The 22384-nt window shown below is 35.2% G+C and overlaps 2 protein-coding genes across 2 annotated transcripts; one reads left to right on the forward strand and one right to left on the reverse strand.

Annotated features, from left to right (window-relative positions):
- The first annotated feature begins 385 nt into the window (after positions 1-385).
- On the forward strand, positions 386-12806 carry LOC132293113 (carbon catabolite repressor protein 4 homolog 1-like). The gene is made up of 12 exons (XM_059790454.1): positions 386-1110; positions 5667-6420; positions 7450-7536; positions 7615-7698; positions 7781-7867; positions 7979-8065; positions 10085-10138; positions 10236-10327; positions 10731-10845; positions 10989-11136; positions 11332-11486; positions 12573-12806. Exons 1-11 carry the CDS (start codon positions 953-955, stop codon positions 11475-11477), a joined length of 1812 nt encoding a protein of 603 aa, XP_059646437.1. The 5' UTR covers positions 386-952; the 3' UTR covers positions 11478-11486; positions 12573-12806.
- A 1281-nt stretch (positions 12807-14087) lies between these two features.
- On the reverse strand, positions 14088-16226 carry LOC132293114 (large ribosomal subunit protein eL21z/eL21y-like). Its single transcript, XM_059790455.1, has 2 exons — positions 15916-16226; positions 14088-14492 (listed from the first exon to the last, which is right to left on the reverse strand). Exons 1-2 carry the CDS (start codon positions 16150-16152, stop codon positions 14235-14237), a joined length of 495 nt encoding a protein of 164 aa, XP_059646438.1. The 5' UTR covers positions 16153-16226; the 3' UTR covers positions 14088-14234.
- Positions 16227-22384: the final 6158 nt, after the last annotated feature.

Consider the following 22384-nt stretch of genomic DNA (forward strand, 5'->3'; position numbering starts at 1 on the left):
CAAAATCACGACTAAAATACCCCAATTTATGTAATCCCGATTATCAATAGCTATTTTTGGTTCATCTATTTCATGTAATTTATTTATTTATTTTTTCCTTCTCTATAACTTCTTAATAGCTACTTATGAAAAAAAAAACAAAAAAAAGAAAAAGAAAATCTTAATGGTTAACAAATCTTTTCATTATTTATTTTTCCCCTCCCCAATGGCTTTATAAACTGTTTTGGTTCACATAGAATCTGAGGACTTTATATAAACCGTTTGTTTGTTTGTTTGTTTTCTTTCCACCAAATCCGTCACAAGAAAAAGTTGATCGCCCCTATTTGTCATTGGCCAATAGTCACAGTATGTAAATATAACAAGTACGACTTTATATTTTATACCATCTAGACAAAAACGAGTATATAGTTGCAAGATATGCACAGTCACACACACATGTCTCAATTTGCATCCCCAAACAGCGCAATACGAACGACTCTCGATTTCTTTCGCGTAAAACCCTAACACAAAATCGATCTCCTCTTACCCTGTCTCTCTCTCTTTCTAACATCAAACCTTCATTTCTCCGAAACTAATCTCTCTCTGGACTTTCCGATTTTTGTCGTTTTCATCGATTGATGCTCCGCAATCTCTACGATTGACATTGGAATCCGTCCATTTTCTCTATCTTAATTCTTGTAGCTTTCTTTTGTTCTTTTTCTTTTCCCCTAAAGATCCTTCGTGCTCGTTATTAGCATTTCTTGATTTTTGATTTTGTTAGGGCTTTTGTGAGATTGGGCAAGGCTGGCGGGTTTCGAGATCAGGTGATGGCGGATTCGCCAGGTGTCCGCCAACGCGTGTTGCTTGATTTGGGTTTCATCGAACTTGTAAGAATTGGACCATTTGTAGGATCACTTGTAGGGTTAGGGTTTGATAATTGTGTTGTTGAGTGGGAAGTAAGAGAGTGAAAATTATGCTGAGCGTGCTTCGAGTGCACCTTCCGTCTGATATTCCGATTGTAGGCTGCGAGCTCTCGCCGTACGTGCTATTGAGGCGTCCCGACAAATCCGCTACCACCGAGGATGTCCCCGAATCCGCTCCCATCGACGGTCATTTCTTGAGATACAAGTGGTTAGTACTCCTACTATCACCAGTGCTACTCAAATATTGTTCTTGTTATTATTATTATTTTTATTTTTTTTCTCTTTAGAGGACAATAGTTTAGGGTTTTGACGACATGTGGATTCTAATTCAATCAAAACTTTTTAAAGTTAAATCCTAATGTAATTTCAATGAAATTGGAATATTTCCTCATTGACTGAAATCTAATCAGGGAGGGTTTCATATACTGAATCATGGCAAAGGATGAGACCTAGGTGGAGGCCCTGGTATATGTTTATGATTAATTAATTGAGATTAAAAAATGAGTACAAAATTTGTTTGAAAATTGTGAACTGAAGAAAGGCCTTTGTCATGACCCACTCCAACCGGTGTAGATATTGTCCCTGTTTCAGGCTTCTGTACAGTTAACGGGTGTCCACACATAAAAGTGTCATCAAACCTCTCCAAGGGCGAATTCAGAAATTGTCAATGGGGTGAGCTAATATTTCTTTGGGTGGGCTAATACTAGTAATTCTTCTTCTTTTTTTTTTAGCCTGGGCTAAAATTCCTATAGTAATTTTTTTTTTTTTGGGTGCACTCAAGCACACCAGAGCCCACCCCTAAATCCGCCCTTGAACCTCTCTCCCTGTTGATGTCACTATCACCCCTTCTTGGGACCCAACATCCTCGCTGGCATGACCCTCATGACTTGTGCATGCTCCTTCCAGTTTTGGCTCTGATACCATCTGTCATCACCTGCCCCAACTTGTGCAGATATTGTCTGTTTTGCAGAGTCTCCTCTCGGTGCTCATGGTTTTCTTCAAAACACTTGAACACATTTAATGGATGTCCACTTATATATAAGTGTCATCAAACCTCTCCCCCAAGGCGATGTGGAACGTCACGCCCGTCTTTGTGATTGAAAGGAAATCACTAGATTGGATTAGGGACTTTGGGAACAGAGGGATTCTAAATGACTGACTTATTATGCGAATACAAATGTGTGTGAGCGTTGTTCTCTCTTTCATATTAGTTTTCTCGATTTGTTTGCCATGAGGTAGCTTGCCATGAGGTAGCTGAGACATTGTGAAATGGCAATATCATTGGAGATGCTGCAAATATCTAAATGTTATTGACAGCAACTGTTCTGAACATCACAACTCAACTCCACTCAACTCAACTTAAGAAAGCCTCTGATTATCTACAATACTTGTGCTTTTTTTCAAGTTACTTACTCTTTAATCTCTCCCCCCTTTTTCCTGTATAATTTGTTGGCTTAAATATTGCATCTAACAAGGGGAGTAGGAGACCTTATTTCAAAGAATGCATCTTAATTTAGATTGGTATTCGGATGTAATACTTTTTACCATTTCAATATATTTTAGTTGTGTAAGCATCTTCATTGCAGTCCTAATTGCTAAATTTAGTGTCAGTGTGAACATAATTATCTGTTTTGCATGTCATTATAACTTACCTTTATACATCAGTATATCTTGTATGTTTATGAATAAATACTGCTACATCACCAGGCTAGTTTTCCAAGTATAGTTGGTATTGTTTTATTTGTATACTTTGGACAACTTATGGTTTCTTTATCTTCACTTTCTAGAGTGACTTTGTTAGGTGTGAGATGTGTATAATTTTTGTATAGCTTGGGATGCGTTCCCCTTTTGAACGCCTTTTAATACATTTTACTTATCAAAAAAAGAAAAAAAAGAAAAAAAAAGGTGTGAGATGTGTATAATCTATATAGGATGATAGATTATGGAACATCATAGTCTGTGTCTTGAGTTGTAATATATTGGGTGAATATAAAAGAATCTTTAGTATTTCTAAGATAGGAAGAAAAACAGCCAAGTTTCTAAGACATCAGGGATTTGTTTTTCTTTTTCTTTTTTCCATTGTATCTTCTTTCATCAGTCTTCCCTGTTATCATTGTGATTGAGAGAATAAACAATTTTGATGCTCTTTTTGCTTAGACTTCTGTGTCAAATTTCTTCACATTTTTTTATTTTTTATGTGGAATTGGTTACTGGAGCCTGGATGCGAGGGCATTGACGGGTTTGAAAGAGGGTATTAGTGGGTTTGGATTGTGGTGGGCTTAGGTATTAGCAAACCTGATTCTCAGGGAAGTTGCAAAGCAATTTTTATTGGTCATTGAGCATAAGCAGCTAATGCGGTCCAACTTGTTCATGGGAAAAAGGATGGTAAATATTAGGTACTTAAGTGTGTGTTTATTGTATAGGTGAGAAGGGCTATAACTATCTGCGAATTTACTTTTTGAGGGATGTTTGATGTTTAAAAGTGAGTGCTTCATATTGAAGTTGTAATTAGGATGGGAAACCATATACTTAAATTAAATTGATTTCGCTGGTTAGATTTTATTGATTTTGTTGTGCATTCAGTATGGAAAATATAGGTGAGATATATTGCTTGTTAATTGTTTTGGTTTGTCGGTTAATCATTTGGTTTTGTTAGCTAGGAAGATGAAATCATATTTGGATCTAGTGAGAACCTACGAGACCTATTAAGGAGTCGAAGAGTCGTACTGACTACCATAAAATGTTTTCAGGTGCACTTAATGATAGACTTGTATATAAAAAAAAAGGTGCACTTAATGATAGAGTAAAAGAGTTATGAGGAGAACTATTGATTTACTGAAAACTAAAATTTGAACATCTTTAATTTTGGAACAGATATGTGGTTAACTTAGGTAACACCCAATGATTTTTTTTTTTGATTAAATTGGGTAATCTGTAGACGGGTTAAATGTGTGACTATTTTTGCTGATTCCATTTTCAAATGGATGCTTTTTGAGTTTGTGGCTACTTTTATGTATTATGGTGCTTCCCTTACCTCTGTTATTTAGCGGTCATATATTGGTTCTCACTTTCCTGCTCCCTCATACACAGAATTATTCCCCTTCCCACTGTTTGAGTCTCACTCCCATTAGCTTTACATGGGGCTTGAACCCTTGACTTTCTATTTAGAAGTTGAGAAAGTACCCCCAGGCAATAACCCTTGGTACAGTTTTCCAATTATTAAAATTCTCACAGAATTTATATTCATTGAACAGCTGAAGATCTGTTTGTTTTAGAGTGCCGTGATAGAAGCTTTGTATAATTGGTCATTGTCATGTCATGTGTAAGATACATTTTCTAGTGTCAGGTATAAGCTATATCTTTTTTATTCTCATAATCAGCTGATTGAATATTGCAGTACTTTTAAGGTTTCAACAAGGGATTGGTTGGTGATTGTGATAGTGTTTGCAAGGTTTACATATAGAGCCTATAGGTTTCGTTCAGAATAGGTCCAAACATATGTGAACCTGATTCCAAATAAAAAATTGTCGGGGCTTCTTTTATTGTTCGCTCCATATATTGATCAATGGAGTTAAACTTGCTGATGGAGAAAATTTTTATCTGTTGGTCACTTTAGCAACTGACAATGTGCAGAGCCCTTTTGTAGGCAGGAACTGTTGCAAGTCACTGTAACAGGTTTTATAGTGGTTCGTTATCTACAATGAAGTTTTACATCCAAAAATAATGGCTTTGTCTTCTATACAATCGTATAGAAGTGCTCAAAAGGGGAGTGAAGCCCAAAAAAATACATATATATATCTTAATTGAGTTACTCAAATTGGTTACGCTGATTACTTTTTGCACGTGTTTTTAGTATGGAAAATAGTGGAGGTATTTTACTATTAGTTTATATGTTGAAGATGAATGAATGCCATTTTGAACATGTGCAAGAACCAAGGAAGTTAAATGAGAATTTAATGAGTTAAATTTAATGGAAGATCAGAGATATAGATAAATAGTAGTGCCTGCTGCATGCATCTTTTTTAGAGAGAGTGACAACGTGGTGATGGAGAATGAGACATACCCTGAGAGCTTGAAGTGCATATGATTCGCACCTACTATTGGAGACGGGGAAAATATAAATAGATTTAAGGACTTTTGTCCATTTATATTTTTATTATTATGTTAATGTTTTAATCCTAGTGTATTTTAGAAATTTATTATTATTATTATATTTTTTTTTTGGTAGTAGAGTTTGATTAGGGTGCTTTGTTGATGCTTATATATATGTGGGTTGTGACATTGAGAAGGCATCTTATTAGTGAGATTGATTCTTCTTCGTCTTCTTGGACACAAATTTGCTTAACTACAGGGAATGCGGGCATAGCTGTTTGTGATTCAAATCAGCTAAAATCTGGGAAAGAAGCATTGGACCATGTTACATGACAATCTCTGGTTCTTGGTTCTTAGATAGTGTTAAAAGTTTGGGCCGGCCGTTTCATAAAAAGGGGCATATCTATATTTGTTTTAATGTCTGTAGTTAGAAAATGGATTTTGCCCTTTGCTTTAGGGTATGCTGTACACATTGATGCTGTATTGGTGTCATAAATTAGTGTTAAGAGTGTTCCTTCAAACTTCCTCCATATGTCTACAAGATATGCAATCATTGGGTTTCTGATTATGTTGCTTATGTATCTCTGTTACCTAATGGTTTGAAGCATGGATTTGGTCTTTTAGTATTTGGCGCCTGATACATATTTTCTGCGTCTTGGTTTTGCTTTGCAGGTATCGTATACAAAGTGATAAAAAAGTCGCCATCTGTAGTGTACATCCATCAGAGCAAGCCACATTGCAGTGCCTTGGATGTGTTAAGGCCAAAATTCCTGTTGCTAAAAGTTACCATTGCTCTCCTAAATGTTTTTCGGATGCATGGCAGCATCATCGTGTTCTACATGAGCGTGCTGCCAGTGCTGTAAATGAAAATGGAACTGAGGAGGAAGAATTATTTGGGCGCTTCAATAGCACAGGATCTGGGGTTGTGAACGCAAACTTGCCTGCTTTGCAACCAAACCCTAACTTGGCCAATGGTGCAGCTTCTTTATATCCTGCGGTAGTTGCCCAAAGGAATGGTGGTGAAACTTGGTTTGAAGTAGGACGCTCCAAGACATACACACCAACAGCCGATGATATTGGTCATGTCCTTAAGTTTGAATGTGTTGTGGTAGATGCTGAAACAAAACTAACTGTTGGACATGTCAACACCATATTAACATCCCGTGTTATTCCGGCCCCATCCCCTAGTCCACGTCGTTTGATCTCAGTTAGTGGAGTTGATGTGCTGGGGCATTTAGATTCAGATGGCCGCATGTTATCTGCTGGAACTTTTTCTGTGCTCTCATACAACATCTTAGCTGATGTCTATGCAAGCAGTGAATTATACACTTATTGCCCTTCCTGGGCTCTTTCTTGGCCTTATCGCAGGCAGAATTTATTGCGAGAAATAGTTGGCTATCGTGCAGACATTGTTTGTCTCCAAGAGGTACATGAGCGCCATTTATAATTTGTAAAAATGACCTGAATTACTGTATTTTCGCTAAGTTTTAAAATTGACCGGGGTAAAGAACTAAATTATCTTTTACAGAGGACTAAATACTCTGTGGAAGTTGAAGGAATGCCCCTGCGGGGACTTGAAACCTGAATTTCCCACTTATGTTAATACAGTCCTTGGTGAATAATATATAGTGTATGTAGGTGTGGTTGCATCCCTTTGGGTTCAAATATATACATATTTTCCATTAAAAAAATGAAAGCAATAAAAATTCATTTCTGGGTAACAATAGTTATCAAGTAATATTCCTTTTATAAAATTAAGAACAATTCTTCTATTTTTTTTATTATAATAATTATTATTATTTTGAAAATGACTGCTTACCAGAAGTAAAAGTATAAAAACTATTCTTGAAAGATGCCTTGCCAAATGTGTTTATGCATGATTGTCATTTTTTTAGTTCTCACTAACAGCAAACAGTTCAAGATTGGTAGGTAGCAGGCCTTATGGATTTCTAGATATTTAGCTCCTACTAATTGTGAACATATAGTCATAATTTGCATGTCTGAGAATTTGGATTCGTCTTTCTTTACTTCGTGTGACAGAGACGGAACCAATGAATAATAAGGGAAAATTTCCTATTTCTATCTATTGATATGACAAATTACCTTTTGTTGATCCATTGGAAATCATTACATGTATGTAGGACAGTTTCCTTTTCCTAATCATTCTGAAGTTATTATTATATCTTGCTTTTAATTCTACTCTCTGTAGTGTGCTGTGTTGTCCTCACATTTAAGGTACCACCATAACTTAACTGATGTCATCTGGATTTGCTACCTCTATCCGTAGTGATTTGAAGTTACTAAATATGTGAATACATGATAGAAATTTAATGTTGGACCTTGAATCTTGAGAAAATGAAATTTCAGCCCAGGAAATTCGAATCTTAGGAGTAATTTAGAAGGTCAAACGTGCCTTTAGACAATGACTAACATGGTTATGGTGTTTTGCTTTCAGGTTCAAAGTGATCACTTTGAGGAATATTTTGCCCCCGAGCTTGACAAACATGGTTATCAAGCTCTATTTAAGAGAAAAACGGCAGAGGTTGGTTAATGATCTCACGCCCTATGGTTATTACCTTTTAAAATTCTTTATATTATTGATGTGTGTTATTGTTTGCAGGTTTTCAGTGGAAATGTTCATACAATTGATGGGTGTGCTACATTTTTTCGTAGAGACAGATTTTCACATGTAAAAAAATACGAGGTTCGGAAGTGTCTCAATTCAGAATGTGTTTTTCTTTTTTCTGATTCTTTCCAAATTTTAATGAATACATGCTTTTGCACAGGTTGAGTTCAATAAAGCTGCGCAGTCTCTGACAGATGCTTTGGTTCCTAGTGCTCAGAAGAAAACTGCTCTCAGTCGATTGGTTAAGGTGGCTGAATTGCATTTAAACTGATGATTTTCTTTTCTGCTTACTCCCCAAATTGGGCTGTATGTTTCCTTGTCATTGACTCATTGCTTCTTGATTTATTTTTTGGAACAGGATAATGTTGCACTGATAGTGGTTCTAGAAGCAAAATTTAGCAACCAGGGGATCGATAATCCTGGGAAACGCCAACTTGTTTGTGTGGTATGAATTTTAATAACAATTTTTTGCTACCACTATGGCTACTATCTCGTTGTCGTTGCTTCTAGTGCCTCTGATGTTGTGTTTTTTGAGTTGGTGGCATGTGTTACTGGACTTGTTTGGGATGTGGAGTTTAGGGGTGGCCATGTCAAGCCAGAGTTGTGTATTGAACACGGTGACGCCATGGTTGCCGTGTTGGTGTGATATAATATTTTGCCTGTGTTCAACATTCCCTTCCAAATAAAAGAAAATATGGACAAACTTAAATTAAGGTATATATAATTGAGCAGCATTCTACATTCCTAGACATTATCCATTTATATACAATAATCGTAAAATAAATATTAATTTTGCCTTGCTGGACTGGCTGCTCGGAATATAGTTCTTAAGTTAGGACCAATACAATTCAGAACTTTTTCCCATGGACATAATATCATTCATACCAAGTTTGTCTATTTGTTGGACGGCGGTCAAACGGCCCTCGCTCACCACTGCTTTGAAGTCCTGGTTCATGCCTTCCCCGTGAGCCATTGAGCTATTGGTCACCATTGGCTGTCCTTTTTGCATATTCTTGTGTTACAAGAAGAAAATTATACATGGAAAGGATTATCGCATAAACTATATTAATAAATAATTTGTAGACCAGTTATTAGTTAGGAAAATGCTGAACTTTACGATTTTTTTTTCGTGATTTATAACTCGAATGACCTGGCTATGTATGGTATTGACATGTTAGTCTCCTCTGGTCCTAATTGTTTCATCAAAAAATTCTACCCTCCGTTCTTCTCTTCAGTTCTTCAACCATGGTCCAGGGCAAGCAATGTTGGTTCTTCAACCTCTCCCTCCCGAATCGATTGAGCTTGCACCGGTATCCTAGAGGTTGATTTACCAGTCATGGAAAGGTTTCTTCTCCTTGAGAGGGAGCCTTCTGTTCAAGATATAGAATCACCACCGTTCCTAATTACTGTGTGGACATGGCCATCGTTTGCCAGAGAAACCTTAGTGGAGTAACCATCAGTGAGATCACCATCATTCCAAATTGTAGGGCATCCTGGAATCATCTCATCCATCTTATGATGGTTTTTGATTGTTCAGTCTATGTTTCTCCTCTCCAACCTAATTTGTAGGTAACAGATTCTTAGACTCGTGATCTCGACAAAGTCTATTGTTGACCAAAAATATTGAGAACTCCTAGGTATTAGGGATTAGTTGGTCGGTGTTTTCCATTTGATTGGAACTGACAGTCGCCTGAAGTAGTAGTATAGCAAACGCCTTAAAACGGAGGTTTTTTCCATTCGATTTTCGTGACGTGTAGCGTTGCTCTATTAGTTATCCCCTTAGCTGTGGTATTCTATAATAAAATCTGTTACTTATCAAATGAAAACAATACACGTATTACTTTAAAAATAATTAACAATTGTCATCCCAAATTATTTAACCTTGAAATTTTTGGTGATGCAAAGAGTCCGTTGGAAACAAGCGAGAACTGAAATCTTTGGTTTGAGGCCTTACTATAAACACATAATTATAAGAGAATGGGGTGAATAGGTGACCAAACAAGATACCTCACCCGACAATATTACTATTCCCTCAAGACAATTGTTGAGAATGAAGGGTTTTTTTCCCCCCCATTCATGCAAGGATAGTGATATATTAAGGAACATGCTGATATTTGGTACCAACATATTGTGGTTACGTGGTAAATATTGTCAGTTAATTTTGGATGATATCTCAAGATAATGATTTAGTTTGAGAATAGAGGCTTTTTTTCCCATGCAAGGATGTGATATATCAGGCAATATGCTTATATTGGGTGCCTACATGTTGCGGTTATGTGTTAAATGTTGTCTGTTACATTCCGGATGATATATTGAGATAATGATTTTTGCTGTTAAATGTTGTCTCAACTAATGATATATTGAGATTCTTTTTTAAATATTTTTAATTTTTTTCAGCCTTTGCCTCATAGTAGGTCTTTTGGAGCATATTATGACAATTTTTCTGTTGATTTTTGGAGTACAGGCAAACACACATGTAAATGTTCACCAAGATTTAAAGGATGTTAAGCTCTGGCAGGTTGTTATCCAAGGCCCATATTTTTTCTTTGAAAATTTGCTCTTAATTTGCATCATTACTTAACAATATATTCCATCTTGCTTGTCTCTCTTAAAAGGTTCACACTCTCTTAAAAGGATTGGAAAAGATAGCTGCCAGTGCAGACATTCCCATGTTGGTTTGTGGGGATTTTAATGCTATTCCTGGAAGGTTTGTATGTTGTTATGACAATGATAAAAGTTATGATCCTAGGATGGTTTTATTCTATGCTACTTGGACTTGGGTACGTGTGTCGGGTGTGGGTATGTGTCCTTTTGTTGTGTGCAACAAGCAGACACCTATTATTTCTTAAAGTAGACATTTAACTTGTTTTGAAGGAATAATTTAATAAAATTAATTTTTTGGATATGCTTTTTAGGTGCATGTCCAACCAAATGTGTCAAACACATACCCCATGCACTTGTCCGATTGTTGTGTGTCTGACGGGTACTTCACGTACTTTGGAAGAGTCCATGTACCATTGGTTTTATTTATTAATGTAGAATTTTGCAAGTCATCTCAAATTACTTGTGATATATTTCTTATCTAAAGGGGCTGTTAATCTTTAACGCAGTTGTCCTCATGCACTTCTTGCGATGGGGAAAGTTGATCCCATGCATCCAGATTTAGCAGTAGACCCTATTGGAATCTTGCGCCCTGCTAGCAAAATAACACATCAGTTGCCGCTGGTAACATATCTTTCAGATTGGATTGCTTTCAGGGCTTGTTATATGGATATATTTGTTATTATAATTATTGTTGTTTTTGTTTTATGGCGAAGGGATGTGTTTGCACACATGTTTTCTCTTTTAATGTTTGTGCTCTCTGTCAGGTAAGCGCGTACTCATCCTTTGCAAGAATAGGGGTTGGTCTTGGTCTAGAGCAACAGAGAAGGAGAATGGATCCTGCTACAAATGAACCATTATTTACGAATTGCACCAGGGACTTTATTGGTACAGTTGATTACATATTTTATTCAGGTATACTTCGAACATATTTCATTTTGTTTGATTTTCTAGTGTGTTTTAAGTGTTTCATTTTGTTCCATTCCTTTCTTTATATCTTCATACTTGCATTTTCTGCCCAATTTTTAATGTAATTAGAAGTTACAGGGAGATATTAGATATAGATTACATAGATACCTGACATTTAAAGTGATTGATATGGAATCTCAGCGGACTCTTTAACTGTGGAATCTTTGTTGGAGCTCTTGGATGAGGATAGCTTGAGGAAAGACACAGCACTTCCTTCTCCGGAGTGGTCTTCTGATCATATAGCACTTTTAGCTGAATTTCGCTGCAAGCCTAGAACTAGACGTTGATGCTGCTGGGTAGGCCAAATTTTCTTTTCTGTTATTAATTTTTTTTTTTTCACCTTCCATTTATCTTGGTCGAATAATGTTTATTTTAATTTACGTTTTTTTATATATTTGGTTTTGTTTTGTTTTTTGTTTTTTTGTTTTTTTTGGGTAACAAAGTCGTAATGGTCTACATTTAAGACATAAAATGTATAGTTTTATAAAATTACTTGCTCAAATGTTTATGAAACATTAGTTGTTAAAAGCTTGTCTTCCACATCAACATCTGAATTTTGATTTATATCTTGAATAAGCAAAAGTTAATGAATCTCAGATATTTTTGATGTTACCCCTTTGTACCAATTATACCAAGGGTCAGGTTTATAGTCGGTTTCTCCTTCACACCTCCTGATATCACATTGCTTGTTGGTGTATTTACTTTAATTAATAGGAAGAGAGTATGTATTTGTGCACTTAGGGGGTACAAATTACATAATGCTTTATGTGATGCTCATTCTATTTATTTATTTATATTTTTTTGGTTTGACAAATAGCACACCCACTTTTGCTACCCACTGGGTTACAACTCTTATTGGTAACTGTGTACCTATTATTATTTATTTTTCTGGGTATGCACCTATTATTTCATTAGAATGAAAATGTGAGACTATGAGGCTGTCATTTTGTGCAAATAGAAACCACCAATCTGAATTAGGGGGCATTGCTAGGTGTACTGGGTAAAAGTTATGCACGTCAGTTGTGAAAACACAGGTTTGAATTTGAGAGCAGTCACTTTTGTGCATATAATTCCAAATATCAATTAAAGCAAAACACACCAGGTCATTACCATGTAATTGTAGCTTAGTGATATCTCCTCAACCTCCCAAAATGAGAGGTGAGGGTTCAAGTCCCCATAGGGTGTGCGAGTTTCTTGCCACGGAGAAAAAAATAATAATAATTATGCATTGTTGGTTCTATAATCTGATTCAGTTCTACGTAGTTACACTCATTGGCTTTCAAGAGCAAGAGAGTATGTGACTTTGTCTGTCATGTTATTATTGTGTTTGAATAACTGTAATTATTATTGGTTAATTATTATCGACATCAATTTATCTACAGGTCAGTTATGAAGGTGAATCCTTGAGATAGAAGTAGAGAGCCAAAAGAAAAAGATAAGTTATTGTAAGAATATGGTAAATCATGCTCCCTATGTTTTTTTCGTGGGTATTTCCCAAGTGCGATCTTTGATATGATCTGCTTTGTATTATGCTACCTTTGTCTCATAGAAAAATCATGATATGTTTAATTCAATTTTCTTTTTTTTCTTTTAAATAGAAATATAGTTCACTAATATGTGCCAGTGCAATTTAATCTGTACTTTCAAAATTAAATATTTCCTGAACAACATGTGATTAGTAGCCTGGAAAGCTTTCTATTTTTATGAATTGATGATAATGTTCTTTTTCTTTCTTCCCCCACTGGGATCAGAAAAGTAAAACAGAAATTGGGGATTTGGATAGAACAGAACGTAATGTCCAACTAACAGGATTGCTGGAAGAGGTTTCTGTTTATGTATTTATTTATTTTTAATTCATTATCTTTTTCTCCATCCAAGGGATGTATGTGAAAGCTAAGGCTGTGTATGATAAAATATTTGGGACTTATATTTAATTGACTTCCTGTGAAGTGCTCATTTTTGTGCCTTTATATTTGAGTACTGTATTTGATGGATTCAGCATGTTTTTTCAAGCCCATTCGAACGCCCATATTGTCATGGATCAGTGTGTGCATGCCCTTGGTAACTGCAGTGAATTCTGTAAAAACTCACCGTGGCTTGTTCGTTTTCTAAAGTAACTCATTTTTTATTTTATTTTATTTATGGTGAGAGTATGGTGAGAGAAATTTGAGGATGGAGAAATGCTAAAAAGATTTGGTAAATTAAGAGTCCGTGTTCCAATGCTGCCCCAACTGTCCATGCTATAAGTAATTTGAAACTCAAGAGGCTGTGTTTTGATAAATGCAGGGTGGAATCATATATGCATTATATTACTTAATATTTTTTACGGAAAAGATGTTTCTATAAGATGTCAACTATCAAGGAAAAAAGGAATGCCTGCAAATGAGAGAGTGAAAAGTTGTGTTACAAGGTGAACTCAAATTAACTTTTGAAAAAAAGGTTTACAAACTTACATTTGAAAGGAAAAAATAAAACTATTACTATTATTTTGCAGGTTGGTGCGGCAATCGCAATTTGATTCAAAACATTTTTAGTAATGTTGGAACCAACATTCTCCTCATTCAGAAATGGGGTTGGGTGGTTTCTCGCATTTCCTTGATATATTGCTTGCTTGGATGAGAAGAGGATGAAAAAAGGGATGAGGAAGAGGTTACTCATCTTTAAACCTCCAAGAATTAAGACAAACCAAAGTGGAACACTAAATCCAAATTTTAATCGATGAAAAAATGAAGGAAACCTTTCATCATTTTCACCCACCCCCGGCCAATCACTAGTTGATACCTAAGCAAATATTATATAAATATGTAAATTTTTGCTTATGGGATTCGTCAGAAGCATGTAATAATTTCTTCCAACCCAAGACTGTATTGGACTGAAAAACATACATTCAGAGTCACTTCAAGAAAAATATCTCTCATTTGAAATAAAATCCGCATAAACCAGATTCTTAGCTAACAATATAAAGAACCCCTCTGCTTGACTGAATCCAGTCTTTCACAACAGAAGGCCATAAGAAAAAGAAATAAATCCAGAACAAGCTTAACCTAGTAACCACCCTTAAGGTCATTGACAACATCATAGGGGATTGGAGTTACAGTTTCCAAAGTTGCGCATTCAACCATGAAGCCAGGTTTAGGGCCCTCCGGCTGCCTCTTCGTGCTAACAACCTCACCTCTTGCCTTTGCCTCCACCTTCAGTTGATCATTCTTCTTCTTCCTCAGTTTGAATTCCTCTGTGCACCTAGAGGGCTGAACATGCTCCACACGCACATGGATTCTCTTCTTGATTATCCTGTTACCAACCTGTAGTCATTCGTATTTACCACATCTCAGTTTAATACTTCCATTACCACTCAAAGAGAGAATAAAAAATAAAAGAAAAAGCAAAGGCACAAAGAGAGTGTCACAATCAATTTAATCAACTAGCAATCCAGAGTGTTTATAATCATAAACTACAGAATGTAATAAACAAACTTGAGCAAAGATCAAATTGACCAATTTTGAAAATATATTCCACCACCAATCCAAGGCGTAAGTTACAGCCATTCAAATATATCCCCAATGTTGAAAATATAAACACACATGAAAACACATCCCACTTATCCTGTAATTCTTTCTTGCATCAAATGCCATCTGTACAACCAACTTCCAACAAAAATACACAGATCCAAGCAATTATATTCACACATTTAAAAGAAAGAAATACCATATAACAAAGCAAAATATAATAATAAAATTATTACTAGTGCAACCAACAGGTGAGTTAGATACAAAAGGCGATCTCTCTCAAATCTCGTAAGAAGCAAAAGGCAATGTAGAATTTATTTTGTTATCCTACTTTAATCTCAGAATAAGAGAAGTTGAAATTGATACCACTTTAAAAAGATGAACAAACCATATTCCTTCACCAAGAAAGATAAAGTCTTGAACTTTGTCCATATGGTTGTAGTACAAATGAACTCCAAACCCAAACAAGATTTGCAAGGATTGGTTATGAACAACCATATTCCTCATTCTTGTTTTCTTAATTCCCTTTCAAATGACAAAACAATTTTGGATATAGGAAATGTTTATCGATAGGAGAAGTAAATTTCACTCAGAGATAATGGGCTGAATATTGATGAGCAATTAGGGAGAACATGATATTTGCAAAAAGAATTTATAAAATTATATTCACAAAATCCAATAACGAGGTAACATTCGAGTAATACAGATTGATGAAAAGAAAACCCACTAATAGTTACCAAATGGAGCAGAACCCACTATGAGTCTGAATAGTTAATCAGAATGTATTACAGATTGATGAAAAAAAAAAAAACCTAGATAACGTTAGAACTACAAATGAAACTCCTACTCTACAAGTCGAAAGTTGCAAACCCAGAAAACACAGCCAAGCATAAAAAATAAAATAATAATAATAATAAAAAAAAAATAATAATAATAATAAATCATGTCCCAAAATGAATGACATCGGCTTGATGCCATTAAGGACAATTATATTGATTTCTTTCTCCTACCTTAAATACCCTATTTCACAAATACCAAATACTGTAAAACAACACACTTTTTATCTAGTCATTTGTATACAAAGAACATCAGATCAATTGCTAAGTTATATAGTTATATCAACAATAACACTAATAAATACCACCGGAACACAGAAGATCAAGACGCACACACATATGCGTGTCTATAAGGAAAAAAAAGATTTAAGAGATATCGAGACCTGCTTGTTAACTTCGACACCGATGGCGCGCTTCGTGACATTCCAGACCTGTCCAGTACGGCCATGGTAGAACTTGTGTGGCATACCCTTGTGAACGGCGCCGTTTACCTTGATGTCGACGTAGTCACCGGTGTGATACGTCCTCAGGTAGGTCGTCAGATGTATGGTCCCCTTCTTGCGGAACCCCCGAGAGAACGAATCTCTCGTCCTCGATCGCAAACCATGTCCAGCCGGCATCTTCTTTTTCTTTCTCTCCCTACACCTCTCCCACTCCCTCACACTCTCTCTAAACTGCACTCTGCCGAGGATATTAAAACCCTAGTTCTGTATCTTTATAGCTGCTGAATGAGAAATGTGTTGTTGGGCCTGAAGCTCGTGGACCGTATACTCATTCAGTGATATGGGCTGATTCATTTTCACCATGGATTGGGCCTATCCGAGATTTTAGATTTTTTAGCTAAGCCGACTTAAGGCCCATGACAACCTTTTCTTTAGATGTTTCATGTTTGGCTGTACATCTAAAGCAACGCTTTTGGTTACCCTTTCTTATCTCTCTCTTAGACCCTAATTCTTTGTTTTTTTTTTTTTTTTAACTGTTCGGAAGATTCTTAGGCCCTGTTTGGGGCATGTTCCATCTTGTTCTATGCCCTTCCCTACAGTACAAATGGGCACTATTGAGCAAACTTGGTTGTTTGGTATGGGTTGTATTGTGTCCAACAGTTGTAGAATAAATTCAGTTTTTGGGCCAACTTCCGGAACAAAAAAATCATGTTCCAAAGTGTTCCCATATTGTGCAAGGCCCACTTTTCACTGTAGAATGGAGAACAATAGCCCAACCGGTTGGAACACTGAGAACACAATATACTTGTTCGGTCCATCTTGTTCTAGGGTTCTCTCTACGACTGAGGCGATTCACAATGTACCCTTGGGAGGTACTGAAGCTTTCCGAGATCTTGGGTTGAAATCGACACCATTGATGTAAATACGAAGCTTCTCGACAACGTCTTCTTCTTACCGGTGAGTTCCAAACATGCATCTTCTTCATTGAAACGAGTCTGCAAGTTCTGTCTAAATTTAGTCACATGTATAATCAAGATCGGGCTTGTCGGTGTTCCACTGTGTATGCAGATCTGAAGATAAACTTCCCCTTTGTGACCTCTGCGTTTTCCGGCGAACCAAGCTTCGCCGCTGCTCTCTGCACTCTCGGATTCACAGGCGATTCTCGGTCTATTTACCTTCATCGTCGACACCAAATGAGTTAATTTTTTGTTTGCTTGAAAAAAAAAATTAATTATGAAGACCTTGTTACCTGATTTGTTGAGGAATGCTCTCTTGTATCTCTATTTATGGTGCACTGTGGCTTCGCCGGACCATCAAACTGCCAAGCTTCTTATATCAAGCTTCTAACTTGCTTTGATTTTGTAATTTGTCTGTCAATTAAAATGTTCAGTAATGGGGATTTTGTGGTGGAATGTTCAAAAAATTCACAGTGGACTGAAGGAAAGGGTTTTGATTGCAACCCGGTGACACTGTTAGATCCTGTGTGCATTGTATATACATAGATATATATATACATACATAGATATATATATATACATATATATAGATATAGATATATAATTAATTATATATAGGCATAGCCACTGTGTGCATTTTTTTGTTAAATTGATGCATCTTTGTGGTCAATGATCCTGTGTGCAGGAAGAGTTGATATATATATATATGGATGTTGGCCATAGCACTGTTTGTTTATCTATATTGTTGGTTTGAATTGAAATTTCAGTATATCTACATAAGGAGATATTCTCTTTCCAACTATCATATGATATCATTTCAAAATTTCAAGAATTTCCTTTTGCTAATGGACTCTTTCGATCCTTATCTATCATAATGTAACTTCCAAGATTTAAGTGCTGTTTGGCTCTAAAACGTAAAATATTACCAACAAATCAATGTGAATGAAAGGTGACTAACACGCATCGAAAAAATGACACGTGAAATCATATGAATATATTTATTGGTCTATTTTTAGTCGAATTGTTTAGTTGATACTTGAAAAAAGTTACCATTCTTAATTAGTGGACAAAACTATGTAATTAGATGGATATCAAAGCTGACAATGTTTGTTGACAATGCTGACAATGTTTGAAAAATTATATGGTTGGATGACATACACCAACGTCTGCAAGTGGGTGGTCATGTGCAGGAAGAGTTGGAGGATGTAGGTGCTGTTTTGCAAGCTCAACAAAATCGGCAAAACTACATTGTTGTTGTTGTCTTACTATAACTATATTTTTGTTGTTTTTGCTTATGTTGTTGTTGTTTATTATTGTGGCTGTTGAGAAATGATATAATATTGAAAGTTTAATTTTATTTCATGAACTTTTATTGGCATTGTTGACGAATGTTGTAATATTTTTGATACTCATGTATGTAATATATTAAAATTCGTGAAACTATGATATATTGAAACTTTATTTCAGTTCCATATTTGGAAATTTTAATTTATTTTAATGGTTTTTATAATAAATTAAGATAAATGGAGGAACAATATGTTAAAATAATACAATCATTTTTTCTAACTTTATACTTAATAAAGTTAGCAAAAATGTATTGAAGAAAATATTATTTAAAAACATTTTTAATCCAACATATTTAATTATTTTATTTATCAAATTAATTTTAGTTACACTTTGGAACACCAAACATATTTTGTTCTCACTGTTCTTAGAATAATATACATTACCAAACATGTTCTACCATGTTTTTGTTCCATGATTCGGTAGAGCAAACTTAGAACACCAAACATGTTTTGTTCTCATTTTAGAACATCATACTACAAAAAACTTGTTCTGTTCTAGGTTAGAGCAGTACACTACATCACACTACACTTTCCAAACGGGGCCTCAACCCTAATTCGGTATTCTCTCTCACACGCACGCGTCTTTCTTATCTCTCTCTTAAAACCTATAATTCTTTCTTTTCTTTTTTTCCGAAGATTCTTAACCCTAATTCGGTATACTTATCTCTTCTCTCACACGAACACGCACACGCACACGTGTTACGCGGCATTTATATATGACAGTAGCTTTGTATATTGCTCATTCGACGATATGCCTGTTTTTAGAAGGACTCGTGTGACATTCTGAAAAAGAGTGGTTATGTAGTTGTGGGCTTAAACCCCAATAGTATTGGATTTGATTGATATTATGGCTTTAGATAGAATCGCAAAATAGAATTTATGTAGCCCGATTCTAAATAATTGGGAAAATGTTCTATTGAGTTGAGTTTGATTTTTTTTTTCTCCCTTCTTGAAAATCAGAAATGTTAAACAATCAAATAAAAGTTACTTGATGGCTCAATTTAGATTACTGAAATGACAGTTCAGCGCAATTGGTATTCGTGGTTTTTGGTGACCCGTGATGGACGATTGGGCATTTGAGACCGAGTCTTCTATATGAGGTTATGTCTTGGATAAAGAATTTTTATTCCCCAAAGGTGGAACCTATCTTTGATACATGGTACATTTGATCGGTGAGTTCTAATGTGTTATATTACATATTATAATAGTGTACATTGCACTTGATATTATATTGGTGGAATTCCTAGTGCCATTCATTGTTTGAATACAGGTATAATTAAATTCCTTTGGTCTTAAATTTTATGTACTGATGAATGCATATCACTCAAAATTTGTTGATTTCAGGAATCCTTTATGTTCAGAAACATGTGAAGGGACCAAAGTGGCTTCCTTTTTTTATTGGGGTAGAGCTCTTATATTTTCTTAGTTCTTTTGATTTATTTATTTTTACTTCTTCTTCTGAAACTCAGGATGTGCTCAAATTCCATTCTTAGTTGGCATAAAATGTGAAGTCAAACTCACAATTTGTTTCACTCGTTTCCATTGCATTTTTCTTTCTTGACAGCTTCCGTCACTTCTAATTTTTCAGCTGCCAGTGCTGCATTTGGAGGTATGAATGGTTCCTTTTTAGATGCTTGAGCTATGAACTCTTTGTTTTTAATTTGACATCAATAAGATAAATTATAACATGCCCAATCAATCACTATAGAGAAGTATGACTTGCTCACTTTTTGTTAATGATTGTTTTATACTGAATTCTTGAAGTTATGAACATCCATTTTCACCTCATACTGCATCATAAACGCCTAAACACTAGTGTTCAAGTTTTGAGAGTCCCAGGGAAAAGTGTTCATATTATCATAAAAAGATGGGTTTATTGCTACATAAATGATTGGTAAATGACCAGAAATTAATGTCTGTAAGAAGTTAGCCAGATAGGTACGTTGCTACATCGACATAAGACAAATCTGAAGGCAAATCCGACAGGCTTAAATTCTGGATGTTTAAGGCTCTGCTGAACAACTTACAACAATGGGCACTGGATTTTATGATGTACTATTTCTTGTAGGGAAGCTATAGAGTGTAATTTTTCAGTTTCTGAATGTCCTTTGATATTTTCTTATTTACTTTTGTACTTTTTACCCACTAAATGGACCTTTTCATTAATATATTCACTTGGCAAGTAATATGTTAATTTATAGGTCATGCACTTCCAAAGTATGCTCAACTCACTGGAACATCATATTATGCTGCCTCGAGTGCTTCACATTATGGTATTTCTCTGCTCACTAGTCATGTGGAAGAGGCTCACATTTCTCGTGCTCAACACGAATGACTCAGATGACCTGTTGCAGGTGCACAAATCAGAATTCTACTACAATATTTTCAGTTTTGTAATTGATCCTAAACATATTCTGGTCCCAGATACATGAAACTTCTAGATTATTAGGATTGTTATTATTTTATTGTTGTTTTTTAAATTTTTAATTATGGGAGTATCATTGTGCTTCACAGTTCATGAAATTATAATATATTAGTACTAGTTTGTTTTGTTGAGATGAAAGAATATCTTGTGTGACTTGTGTCCGGTGCTTTTCAACCTGTCAAATAGATGCGTTTCATGTCCAGGATTAGTGGTGACTTAAATGATCATTAATAATGATTTAGTTCATATACAACAAGGCCATTACTCAATCTTGTATGTCGAGGAATGGACTAGATATTGACCTAACCTTTTTCACCATTTTCCCGAAAGTGGCTACGAAATTCTAATGCTTGACCACTTGAGCTTTTACATTATACCATGCAATAGTCCCCTGTAGATTTCATATACATCACACGTTATTTCAATAAAGGAATTGATCTGATACTCCATTGATATGATACATGCCATTGTCATAGTTCAATAGCTACCATTTTCATATACATCACACGTTATTCAATATTAAGTTGATAGTGCATGGAAATTTAGGAGATCAATCGAGCAGGCCTTCTTCTCTTTTTCTCTCTATATATATATGTGTGTGTGTGTGTGTGGTGGTGGTGCTTTTGGGGAATTTGGGATTGGATGCCGATCGTTTGTCTAAAAATTATATCCAACCACACAGTTTTTCAATGATAGTTGAGCTGCTGTTTGTAGGTCTTTTCTTACCAGGCATTGATGTTTGTCTGGTGAGTTCTGTAGTGGATTGTATTGCAGAACCACCACTCTTTCTCTTTGTCTGGCTGACCCCAACCCCAACACGCCAATCATACCTGGGGGGATGTCAATGGGGGTATGGTACAGAGTGCCCCTATCCCTAACCCGTCCCACCATTGCCCTGCTTCCGCTTTGGGGTCGAGGAGGGTTCAAAGTGTCCTGCTATATATTTTTTATATAACTAAAGACGATCCTAAATGTATTCAAGATAAGATTTTTAACAAATAAATTTAAATATAATAAAATATTTGATGACTATAGTCATAAATTGTGTTAATTTTTTGATAACAAATTCAAAATATCATGAAAATTAATGAAAAGAACAAATAACAAATAATAAAATATCTACTTTTTTTTTTATTTTTTATAATTAATAATAAAATATCTACTCCATATAAAAACTAAATAAGATTAGCTATGAGTAGAACAAGTTTTGACTCTCATTGTCTAATCCGCTTTAAACCTGATTAAATGAGAAACAAATCAATTCCTTTTCCTAACACAAACTGACAAACATCAATAGAATTCTTGAGGTTATCAAAACTTCCTTGTGTATTGAATAAACAAAAACTGAAACTTTTCTCTGTACAATTTAAGTGTTCTTGACTAATATGCGGGACTTGTGAATTGAAATTTTTTAGTATGTCAATGTATCAATGAACATCGTGTAACTCGTTCTCAGGCTTCATTTGAATTGTAGGATTTGAATTATTATAGCACAAAATTGGAGTGATTAAATTAAGTTTAACGTCTTAACAACATGGATATATTGATTTATTGTTTTGATAGCCTTAATGTGGAAGGAGTTGTTGAACTCTATGCCATAAAATTTGCAATAAAACATGTCCTATAATCTAATATTCCCTTCAACTTTGGGATATAACTTCAATAAATAATTTTTTTATTTA

The sequence above is a fragment of the Cornus florida genome, unplaced genomic scaffold, assembly GCF_030987335.1.
Source record: "Cornus florida cultivar Cherokee Brave unplaced genomic scaffold, ASM3098733v1 CherokeeBrave_3.0.0_Hap2_Chr02, whole genome shotgun sequence".
Taxonomy (NCBI): Eukaryota; Viridiplantae; Streptophyta; class Magnoliopsida; order Cornales; family Cornaceae; genus Cornus; species Cornus florida.

Excerpts from the sequence above, each read along its gene's own strand:
- LOC132293113 (XM_059790454.1), top strand. The coding sequence starts at position 953 with ATGCTGAGCGTGCTTCGAGTGCACCTTCCGTCTGATATTCCGATTGTA. Across the intron at positions 10,139-10,235 it reads AGGATGTTAAGCTCTGGCAG|GTTCACACTCTCTTAAAAGG; the intron begins GTTGTTATCCAA and ends CTCTCTTAAAAG. Across the intron at positions 10,846-10,988 it reads TAACACATCAGTTGCCGCTG|GTAAGCGCGTACTCATCCTT; the intron begins GTAACATATCTT and ends GCTCTCTGTCAG.
- LOC132293114 (XM_059790455.1), bottom strand. The coding sequence starts at position 16,152 with ATGCCGGCTGGACATGGTTTGCGATCGAGGACGAGAGATTCGTTCTCT. Across the intron at positions 14,493-15,915 it reads GTGTCGAAGTTAACAAGCAG|GTTGGTAACAGGATAATCAA; the intron begins GTCTCGATATCT and ends GAATGACTACAG.